Here is an 11,207-nt window from a genome sequence, read left to right as displayed (position 1 = left end):
CACGTGGGGAGGTCCAGTCTCCATGCCCGTGAGCTCTGCCGTGGGATGTGGCCCCGACATCGAGGCCCCACGTGAGGAGGTCCCAGTCTCCATGCCCGTGAGCTCTGCCGTGGGACGTGGCCCCGTCCTCGAGACCCGGCATGAGACGTGTCCCCAGGCGCCTGGTGGCCTCGGCCCCTCCCTCTGTGGCAGTGGGGCCAGGACTGTTGGCTCCTTTGTCTCCCCTGGCAACCCCTCGCCCCCTCCCTCCCCAGGGGCTGGTAACCATAGAAACTTCCAGAAAGGACCAGCCCTGCCCTCTCTTCCCCGGCGTCACCACCGCTGACAGCCAATGGGCTCACTCCGCTTGGCTGTCCCTTCGGGCGCGGATTGGTCCGCTGGCGCCGCGTCGCGGCCCAATGGAACGGTGGCGGAGGGGCGCGACGCCGGACGTCACTGCGGAGAGGCCGACCGCCGCCAATCGAGAGCGGCCAGCTTAGCCGGCGCCCGCCAATGGACAGGTTCCAGCGCGGGTCCCGCCACCAATCGCTGGCCTACACGAAGCAGCCAGGGAGCGTATATAAGGGCGCGAGGCCGCGGCGGCCTGGCTAGAACAGCGAGCGTAGAGAGCCGAGCGGATTTGTGAGGCGCGATGGCGGTGAGTGGGGGGGCGCGAGGCCTAGTGCGCGGGCTCGGGCCTGGGCCCGCGCTGAGGAGCCGGGGGGGGGGGCTCGGGGCCTAGGCCCGCGCTGAGGAGCCGGGGGGGGGGCTCGGGGCCTAGGCCCGCGCTGAGGAGCCGGGGGGGGGGCTCGGGGCCTAGGCCCGCGCTGAGGAGCCGGGGGGGGGGGCTCGGGGCCTAGGCCCGCGCTGAGGAGCCGGGGGGGGGGGGGCTCCGCGGTGGGTCCGGGCCCGGCTGAGGAGCCGGGGGGGGGGGCTCCGCGGTGGGTCCGGGCCCGGCTGAGGAGCCGGGAGGGGGGGGCTCCGCGGTGGGTCCGGGCCCGGCTGAGCCGCTCTGCTCCCGCAGGTCCGCGGGCTGGCGCAGGGCGTGAGGTGGGCGCTGCTGGCGCTGCTGCTGGGCGGCGCGCGCGCCGAGGAGGACGAGAAGAAGGAGGACGTGGGCACCGTGGTTGGCATCGACCTGGGGACCACGTACTCGTGGTGCGTAGCGCGGCCCTTCCCCCACTCCCCTCAGCCCCCCCCCCCAGCCGAGGGGCCCGCCTGACGCGGCCTCGTGTCTCCCGCAGCGTCGGCGTGTTCAAGAACGGGCGTGTGGAGATCATCGCCAACGACCAGGGCAACCGCATCACCCCCAGCTACGTGGCCTTCACGCCCGAGGGCGAGCGGCTCATCGGGGATGCGGCCAAGAACCAGCTCACCTCCAACCCCGAGAACACCGTGTTCGACGCCAAGCGCCTCATCGGCCGCACCTGGAACGACCCCTCTGTCCAGCAGGACATCAAGTACCTGCCCTTCAAGGTCTGGGAGATGCCAGGGTTAGGCTGGGGGTGATTATGTGCTGCTGGGTCACAGGTGCAGTCTGGGGTCTAATAGCTGCTCACATAGGTGACTTAACATTTCATTGTCTCTTCCCTTGCTAGCCAAACTGGATCCTCTTGAAAAAAGCAACAAATGGTCTGGTAGCACTTTATAGACTAATAAAACATGTAGATGGGATCATGGGCACATCCAAAAATCATTAGGTTTCTGGCTAGCACTCTCTCTTTTTACTAAAGGGTTGGGGGGAGGGTGTCATGATGTTACATTAGTGTCATTCAGTATTTTAATTTTCCCCTAACTGGAGTAGTTCATGGGCTCTATTTTGCTTTGAGTCAAAATGGAATGAGCATTTGATATTGATGGGTCTGATGGCTCTCTCTAGTAATATTAGCTCCTTTCATGGCCTTTATGACCATTGTTCAGGCTTCAGTTCTCTTCATTAAAAGACACTTCTAGCTATTAGAAATTTACATTTTTACTCAAATATTCATGTTCTGATCATAACTGTAGTCATAAATGTATATTCGATAGGTGATTGAAAAGAAAACCAAGCCATATATTCAAGTTGATGTTGGTGGTGGACAGATGAAGACTTTTGCTCCAGAAGAAATTTCTGCTATGGTTTTGACAAAGATGAAGGAAACTGCTGAGGCCTATTTAGGAAAGAAGGTAGGTACATAACAAATGGCTCACTGACATCTTATAGCAGTAGCAGCTTTCTGGAATGAAGTGATAGGTGAAAATCTAATATGGAGACTAGTTTGACTCTTAATTTGTGTCCAGTTTGGCTGGGAGCATTTGCAGAAATGATGGATGAGTGTTGGGACAGGCCCCAGCGAGCTTTCCTTAAATCATAGCATTAAAGGAAGTTCTCCTTCCCTTGGAAAGTGAGACTGCATTTTCAAGGCAGTGACAATCACTTTTTTAAATTGGAAGTCACAAATTTTCATTTCTTTTTTGTTGCTGATTGAAATTGAGTTAATTTAATCCTCCTCCTCTAGGTTACCCATGCTGTTGTCACTGTCCCAGCTTACTTCAATGATGCTCAGCGTCAAGCTACAAAGGATGCTGGTACTATTGCAGGATTGAATGTCATGAGAATAATCAATGAACCGTAAGTAGCTTTCCAACTGTTCTGCAAATGTCTTGTACTAGGCCACGTGAGTTCTCTAACTACTATTTCTTCTATACAGTACTGCTGCTGCCATTGCCTATGGCCTGGATAAGCGGGAGGGCGAGAAAAACATCCTTGTATTTGATCTAGGCGGTGGAACCTTCGATGTTTCCCTTCTCACCATTGATAATGGTGTCTTTGAAGTTGTGGCTACAAATGGAGATACTCACTTGGGTGGAGAGGACTTTGACCAACGTGTTATGGAACACTTCATCAAGCTGTACAAGAAGAAAACGGGTAAAGATGTTAGGAAGGACAACAGATCTGTACAGAAGCTACGTCGGGAAGTGGAGAAAGCAAAGCGAGCTCTGTCCTCTCAGCATCAGGCTAGAATTGAAATAGAGTCCTTCTTTGAAGGAGAGGACTTCTCGGAGACCTTGACCAGGGCAAAGTTTGAAGAACTGAATATGGTAAGTATTTGAAGCTAGTGTTAGAATTGTTTTGCAGCCAGTCAATGGTTTACTGTTACTTGGATGTTTATGTTCAATTATTGCTTATACTGCACTAAATGGACAAAACTAAACTTTGCTGTGAAGCAATAACTATGTCAGTGCATATGATAGTTAGAGGAGGACATACTAAGGCACAAGACTTGACTGTGGTCACATGGTAAAATGGCATACTCACTCCAGCCAGATTTGTTTAGCTTACTCATGGTCGCTTATTCAGCTGTATTTCTCCAGCAGAAAGGAGAAACAATGCCATATCTTTACTATTGTAACTTATTTGCATTTTAGGATCTGTTCCGTTCCACTATGAAGCCTGTGCAGAAAGTTCTAGAAGATTCTGACCTGAAGAAATCAGACATTGATGAGATTGTGCTTGTGGGTGGCTCTACTCGAATCCCCAAGATACAACAGCTTGTTAAAGAGTTCTTCAATGGCAAAGAGCCTTCTCGTGGCATCAATCCAGATGAGGCTGTAGCTTATGGAGCTGCTGTTCAGGCTGGTGTCCTTTCGGGTGACCAAGATACTGGTATGTGCAGACTAAACTAGCAATACACAATGTTTACATTTTACTGTTAGTTCTGGAGCAGTTTCTTGAAAGCTCCCATTCTCGTTAGCATTGCCACACTAGGAACAATACTTACCATCCCTTGATAAGGGAAGGTATGGTAACCATTGGCCCATGTAATCTAGCATAACACCATCATAACCGAATGAGTAAAGCTAGAAAAATGTCTTGCTTTTTAGGTGATCTGGTGCTGCTTGATGTGTGTCCTTTGACACTTGGCATTGAAACTGTTGGGGGTGTTATGACCAAGCTCATTCCAAGAAATACTGTTGTCCCCACCAAGAAATCACAGATTTTCTCAACAGCATCTGATAACCAGCCAACTGTAACAATCAAGGTCTATGAGGGTAAGTCTTGTATCACAGAATTAAAATAGGATGTATCCTGTAGAATTTGTGTTTAACTTTTTGTAAAGCCTTAGACTAGGAGCAACAAATGACCATCTCAAAATTAAAGGTCGTACCAGAATTCTCATAGCTCTTATGGAGAATCAACTTTTTAAATTAAGATAACTTGGTAAACTCAAGGCTACTTGTAAGGTCTTGAACAATATTAGTGTTCTAGTAACAACTAGATTTGTCCCGTGTTCCCCTCCCTTCCAATGAGGGCTCTAATCTTGTGGTCTTTGGAGGGAGAAGTCCAAATCCTCTCTATGGCAGGGCAAAGGTTTTTACTACAAACATGGATAGCTCAAGTTATTCCCCTTTGTTGCAGGCAAAGGAATGCACTACTGTAGACAGCTAAAAGCCATAATGGAACACTTTCTTTTAATTAGGCCATCTAGCTTCAACAACTATTCAAGTGCCTCCAAACTTTGGCTGGCTTTCAGATCCCTTAGTGAAACAAGACAGAGGTTCAGTCTTATCCTAACAATGTCAAACCATATGTTATGCCACCCTTTAGAATCATCAAATGCTAGAACTGCAAAGGGACCACAGAGATCAAATCCAGTCCCCTACCTTCATGGCAGGACCAGGCACTGCCTAGATCATCCCTGACAGATGTTTATCCAACCTGCATTAACTATCCCCAGTAATGGAGATTGCAGTACATTGCTAGGGAGATTGTGCAGTGTTTAACCACAGAGTAAGTTTTTCCTATCATCCAACCTAAACCTCCCTTGCTGCAATTGAAGCCCATTTCTTCATGTCCTATCAGAGGGCCAAAGATTTTTTCCTTCCTTGTTTTAACACCCTTTTAGATACTTGACAAGCCCAGTTCTTTCAACCTTTCCTCAGGTCATGTTTGTGCTTGTTCCCAAACTAAAATAATCTTTCCTCTATAGGTGAACGTCCTCTCACCAAGGACAACCATCTCCTGGGTACTTTTGACTTGACTGGAATCCCTCCTGCTCCTCGTGGTGTCCCACAGATTGAAGTTACCTTTGAGATAGATGTGAATGGAATCCTCCGTGTTACAGCAGAAGACAAGGGCACTGGAAATAAAAACAAGATCACAATTACCAATGACCAGAACCGCCTAACACCAGAGGAGATTGAGAGAATGGTTAATGATGCTGAGAAGTTTGCAGAGGAAGATAAAAAGCTTAAAGAACGTATTGATACCAGAAATGAGTTGGAAAGCTATGCTTATTCATTGAAGAATCAGATTGGGGATAAAGAGAAACTGGGTGGCAAACTCTCACCTGAAGACAAGGAAACAATAGAGAAGGCAGTAGAGGAAAAGATTGAATGGCTTGAAAGCCACCAAGATGCTGAAATTGAAGACTTCAAAGCTAAAAAGAAGGAGCTGGAGGAAGTTGTCCAGCCAATTGTTAGTAAGCTTTATGGAAGTGCAGGCCCTCCTCCGGGTGAAGAGGAAGCAGGAGAAAAGGATGAATTGTAAATTTTGATCTCTGAATGTTGCATTGTAAATACTGGACACTCGAACTCTTAAGATAATATTGAACTCTAATCTGGAATGTAATTGGAATCTTCACTCTGTGTGGAGGTGGAAATGTTAGCCCAAAGTGGCTGTTTACTGCTTTTCATTAGCAGTTGCTTGATGTCTGGGGGGGGGGGGGAGGGAAAGGGTGGGTAGTAGGGTGGGACTATAAAATGAACTGGGGTTTAGAAGTGTTCATGTTGAAAACAGGTCATGTGACTTCTGTGTAGAATTTTTTTCTACCTAAGTGACCACAATAAATTTGTTATTTACACTGGATCTAGCATACCTTGATTCTGATTTCCTGGAAGGTTGCTTAAACTACCAAACTCACTGAGTGCTAAGCTCTCCAACTAAAGTTCTGTTCATCCTACAACTCCTACAGCATTTCAGTGTAATCATTTAACCTAAAGGTGCTGCTAGACATGAAGGGGGTTCAGCTATTTCTTGAACTTGTGGGGGTAGCAGACCATTTGTGTTTTCAGCTAAGTCCAGTCAGCCTCAGTATGGATGGAGGATTTTTACCATTCCAAGTACCTTCTGACTCCATTGAGACATGTCAAACAGGGATCAGTGTTGGGAGATTTGATGCCCAAAGGTGTTTTGGAGCTAACTGTCAAGCTCTTAAGATTTACTGTGCCTCAACTACATACAGCAACAACATGCCTACCCTGTGGCGACAGCAAAGGCTCAACACTGTAGCATGGGGAATTGCCTGGCTGAATCATGCAGCTGCTTACCATGGACTCTTGGCTATCTGCCAGTATTGTCTTAAAGCTCTGCTATATGACTGTGCAGGGAAAGTCAGCTCTGTAAAACAGTATTTTTGCTCAGCATAATGACACTTTAATCCCTTAATGGATTCATTTATTTGCTGCACCACTGGAAAACTTTAGTAAGGAGCATGCCTTCCTTCATTCACAAAACATATGCAGGCTACTAGAATAGTTTGGATAGCTCTATTAGAACATGCTAATTTAAACATGCAATGCTCTCAACATTGTTGCTAGTCGTGCTCATCAGGAAGTAGTGCACATCACCCTGCCTGTTGCTAGGGGCTCAGGCCAGGGGAAGGGTGGACCCAATGTTGAGAGGAGAAGCAAGTGGAAGCAGGGTAACCATCCTGCTATTGTGGGGAACTTTACTGGCTTCTCTACTACCCTGGTAAAATGGACCAGCAAAAGGATCTGAGTCCCCACTCCCACTTATTTTACCCAAAGGCCTGGCTGCCCTTCCACTCTCCTGAGTAGCACAGTCCTCAAAATCCCAACAAGGCTGGGCCCAGGTTGCTCTCTTCATACTGGATCCTTTTCTGACTCACTGATCATTACATCTAGTTCAAAGTGAATACAATTCAACAGCGATTGAAAAGAAAATGAGGTTAAAAGGGCACACAGCCTCACTCCATGGCACAGGGACATCACAAACAGTGTGCAGTGTGTAAGGACAGTTCAGTCTGTCCCTCAAGTCCCTAGGGCCCTCTCAGGCCCCAGGTGTACAGGCTGGACATGCTTGCTCTGGCAGTAACCACAGGACTTCAGGCTCTAGGTGGCAGGATCCCTCTCACTGTCTGGCCTACAAGGCCTCTTGGCTGGTAGTGCCTCCCTGCCCAGAGCCTCTTCCCCATCCCTTTTTGCTAGTCCCACCTGCTCACCACACCCAGCTGCAGACTATGCTGCTTTGCCAGGTTCCTTGCATTGCTTCTGACCCCTTTGGCTCTAGTCACTGCAGGTCTGCTCAGCACCCTTTGCAACTCTTCTTAGCTCTCTACCCTTTTTCTCAGACCCAAAAATCCCAGCTCTGAGGACAGGATCTGGCCTAATTCCCTCTTTGGCCTGTCAATCAGGCTGACTTGAGTGTTGACCTCGGGCTCAGGGCCCTGATTTCTCACCAACTCTTCCCCTTTTGATACTGGGAGCTAGCTAACCAAAAAACCCCAAGTTTTAGTAAGGGGCTAACAGTCCTCTTACACAAGCATGGGAAGAGGGAGCAGGGACACAGGTTGAATGCTGCCCTAGCAAAGCCAACGTGGTCTGGTTAGGGGAGGCTGTTGCAGCTCAGGTAGCTTCCCCTCTCCTGCCATGGGCTGAGGGATACCTTGCAGCACATTTGCAAACACCACGATACCCACCCCCAGCAATTCAGTTGCTCTGTGGCCCACCACCCTCTAGGGCAGTGGTCTCCAACCTTTTTACACCCAAGATCACTTGTTAAATCTCAGAACGGGCAAAGATCTACTGCCACGCCCCTTCCTTGAAGCCCCGCCCTCTATTCCCCTCCTGTCCATCACTTGCTATTCCCAACCCTTACTTACACACTCTGATAAAGTTTTTTTTAAATTATGGGATATATAAAATTAAAATCACATGTTTATAGCTATGGAATAAATGGTCTGTTTTATTCATGCTATTTAAATGTACAATGAAGCATTTAGAATTATACATTTTGTGGGGACAGAGTTCTGCAGCTGGGGGCAGGGGAGAGGGAACGGGGTGCTGGGAGGGCAGAGGACAGGGTTCTGTAGCTGGGGGCAGGGGAGTAGGGTCTGGGGAGTGGCGACAGGGTGCCAGTGGCAGCAGGGTTCTGCAGCTGGGGGCAGTGGAGAGGGAACGGGGTGCTGGAAGGGCTGGGGACAGGGGAGTAGGGTCTGGGGAGCGGCGACAGGGTGCCAGTGGCAGCAGAGAGTCCTCTGCATCTGCCTCCTCCCAGGATTCTCCCCCCCACCTCCAAGAGGGAAGCCAGCGTATGCCTCCTCCGGGCCTGACTCCCCCTCCCCCCCCCACGGGGCAGGGAAACCCCTCACATGCCTGCCCCGGGGCCAACCCCCCTCTCCCGCGGCGGGGCCAATCCCCCACAGGAGCCTGCCCCAGGGCCAACCCCCCCCTCCCGCGGCAGGGCCAAACCCCCGCAGGAGCCTGCCCCGGGGACAATCCCCCCCTCCTGTGGCGGGGCCAAACCCCCGTGGGCGCCTGCCCGAGGTCCATACCCCCCTTCCACGGCGTGGACCGGCCCATCCCCTCTCCTCCCACAGCGCGGCCAACCCCCACAGGCATCTGCCCCGGGGCCAAACCCCACTCCCACGGCGTAGGGAAACCCCTGCGCTCAACTCACCCCTCTGGCGCTGGCGGCACAGGGAAGCCTCCGCACTCCTCCTCCGGGGCCAACGTCCCCTCCCCCAGCACGCAACAGAGCTGTGGGAGGGGAGCAACCCGCGCACTTCCCGAACTCCTGGAAGTGACGCGGGCTTCGAACAGGACTTCTGTCCTCTCCGCGGGAAGCCGGCACTACACTAGAGGTAGGTAGTGGGGCTTCTCGGGGGTGGGGGGAAAATGGGGGGTGGGGTTGCCCGAACGCCTTGCGATCGACTGGTTGGTGACCACGGCTCTAGGGAATAGGGCACCACCTGGAGTGCCTGAGAGGTCACTTGCAAAGCAGGTGGGGGAGGGGAAAGATGCACAGCAGTGCCTGTCTCGCAGCTGAATACAGTTCTATACACAATGTTCAGTTCCCCTCCTTTGCTCGAAGGGATAAGAAAACACGGGGGCAGCAGCCCACGAAAAGCAAGTTAAAACAGTAGAAAGAGCAGCTCCTTTGCCCAGCTACACATAGGCTACTCCCACTTGGCAGCCATCACTGGGGTGGTGCCTATGCACAGGGATTGCCGGAGACACAATCAGGAAGGCATGTTCTCAGCCAGGGCCTTGGCTAGGGAACACAGCATCTGCTGCCAAAGGGGATCTGCCCAGGGTCATTCATTAGGCACAGCAGGGATATCCCACCACAAGAAATGCCTTCAGCTGTAGCAGAAGTGGAACACCTCAACCTCTTCCCTCTGAACTGCTTCCCCTAGTGCCCACCCTCCAGGGGTCAAGCAGCAGCTCTTTCTGATGGATGGCCACAATCTATCTACTAGTGAGCTGTATCTCTCTGCCTTTGCATGCACAAAGCAAGGAGGGAGGGGCATATCCCTGCAGCCACATTTCCTCTTCTTTCTGTCATTTAAAACTTACACTGCCTATGTACATAATGCCTTTGGCCTGGCAAAAAATGTCCTTGGAACTTAGCACATCCCTCATTTATATTAATTCTTACAGGAAAACGAGATTCATTTAACATTACACTTATTACATTTTTCAGAAACATAACAATGTTGAGGAATTACTGTACTTTGGGCACTGTGTGTTACCTTTGACTCAGATTAATTTGTTTTTTTTTACAATCACTGTCCAATTATGTTTAATTTCCAGTTCACTCTCCATTTCTTAGTACCACTATTAATCCCCCACCCTCCACAGACCTCTAGCAATCAGTTACATCTGAATAGTAGAATGGGCTTTGCCAAGTTTCACTAAAACATTGATCTTTAAGATTAAGTTACAAGGAGAAAAAAAAACCAAGAAAATTGATTTCACAGAGGGCAGATTTCAGCCCCCTATTAACTTACAATTTTATCTTTGGCCTATCTAGGAACACATTTCAGGTGTTTTTTGTTTTTTTTAAATGACAGACCTTCATATTCCTTGAAATTAACTTTTACTAAATAAAAGGCTTGCTGGCATAAGCTTTAGATTTGGAATAACTGAAGTTCCACCTACTAGTTTCAAACATCAGCAGAATAAATGTAATTCAGCAATAGATAAAGCAACCTCAGTGGCCATATCTACACTGTGTCAGTCACTAGTATCAAGTTAAATCCAGGAATTTTAAGTTTTACCCCCATAAGAGGATTACAGATCCCCAGTGCTCCCACCTGAAGGGAGCTATACAGGGGCTTATCTACACAGGAAGTTTTAGTGTTACCCTTGTCCGTCCTCACTGTGAACACCCTTATTTCAGAGTAAGAGGATTTTTTTTTCAAGTTGAATTTACACAGTAGTCTGTTACAAAGAGACTAGTCAACGACACACCTCAGAAGTATGCAATAAGGCAGCAGCAGCAAAGACTAAGGGGAAAAACAACCATTTTCTTTTGCATGGTAAAGCTTCAAAGCTGTATAATGTCAATGTTCAGTTGTAAACTTTTGAAAGAACCATAACCTTTTGTTTAAAGTTACAAACCTCCAATCCTGAGTAATCCATTACCAGTGTTCTACTGTATACTACTTCCAAATTAATAAAATTTGGAATAAGAGGTAACCTAGGGATTAGACCAATATAGCAACAATGTTAACTATACTGGCATATTTACGTCAAATTTCTCCATGGAGACCAGCCCTGAGAAATTAGAGATGAAGAGGACTTGCTAAACAGAAGGCGGCTATGGAAAGGTTACCTCAAACAAATGACATTTAGTTTGTTTCATTCAAAGCACATTCCATCAACTCATCTTGCTCACAAGGCAGATTCCAAAGCCAGACACCCCAGCTTCTGTTCCACCTCTCTTGCCAATAGCAAAATGTGCATCGTATCTGCCTATCCTCTGAAAGAGAGTGTAAAAAGTATCTGTTCACATTACTGGAGTTGGTGACGCTTTGGGATTAAGGACATTATATATCTGTAAATACACACAGCAGTACAGGAAGAAAGTAACAGTCATCTCTAACATTAACATTCTAATCAAAAGGGTTTTCTGCTTCGCACAGCACTGTCACTTCATACCAGGATTTCTCAGTGTGATCCGTTAAGTTATAAACACTGAAAAAATTAGACTGATACAAATG

General features: G+C 48.8%; 1 protein-coding gene across 1 annotated transcript; it reads left to right on the top strand.

Moving 5' to 3' along the window:
• Positions 1-585: 585 nt before the first annotated feature.
• Positions 586-5,827, top strand: HSPA5 (heat shock protein family A (Hsp70) member 5). The gene is given in 9 exon segments (NM_001286892.1): positions 586-637; positions 1,004-1,137; positions 1,224-1,455; positions 2,008-2,145; positions 2,478-2,590; positions 2,670-3,060; positions 3,388-3,625; positions 3,844-4,011; positions 4,950-5,827. Coding segments are annotated over 9 exon segments (1,980 nt in total). The 5' UTR covers positions 586-631; the 3' UTR covers positions 5,510-5,827.
• Positions 5,828-11,207: the final 5,380 nt, after the last annotated feature.

This window comes from Pelodiscus sinensis, chromosome 23 (genome assembly GCF_052426305.1).
Source record: "Pelodiscus sinensis isolate ZL-2025 chromosome 23, ASM5242630v1, whole genome shotgun sequence".
Classification (NCBI taxonomy): domain Eukaryota; kingdom Metazoa; phylum Chordata; order Testudines; family Trionychidae; genus Pelodiscus; species Pelodiscus sinensis.
The sequence above is the reverse complement of the archived record's forward strand: the minus strand, read 5'-3'. Positions and strand labels throughout refer to the sequence as shown.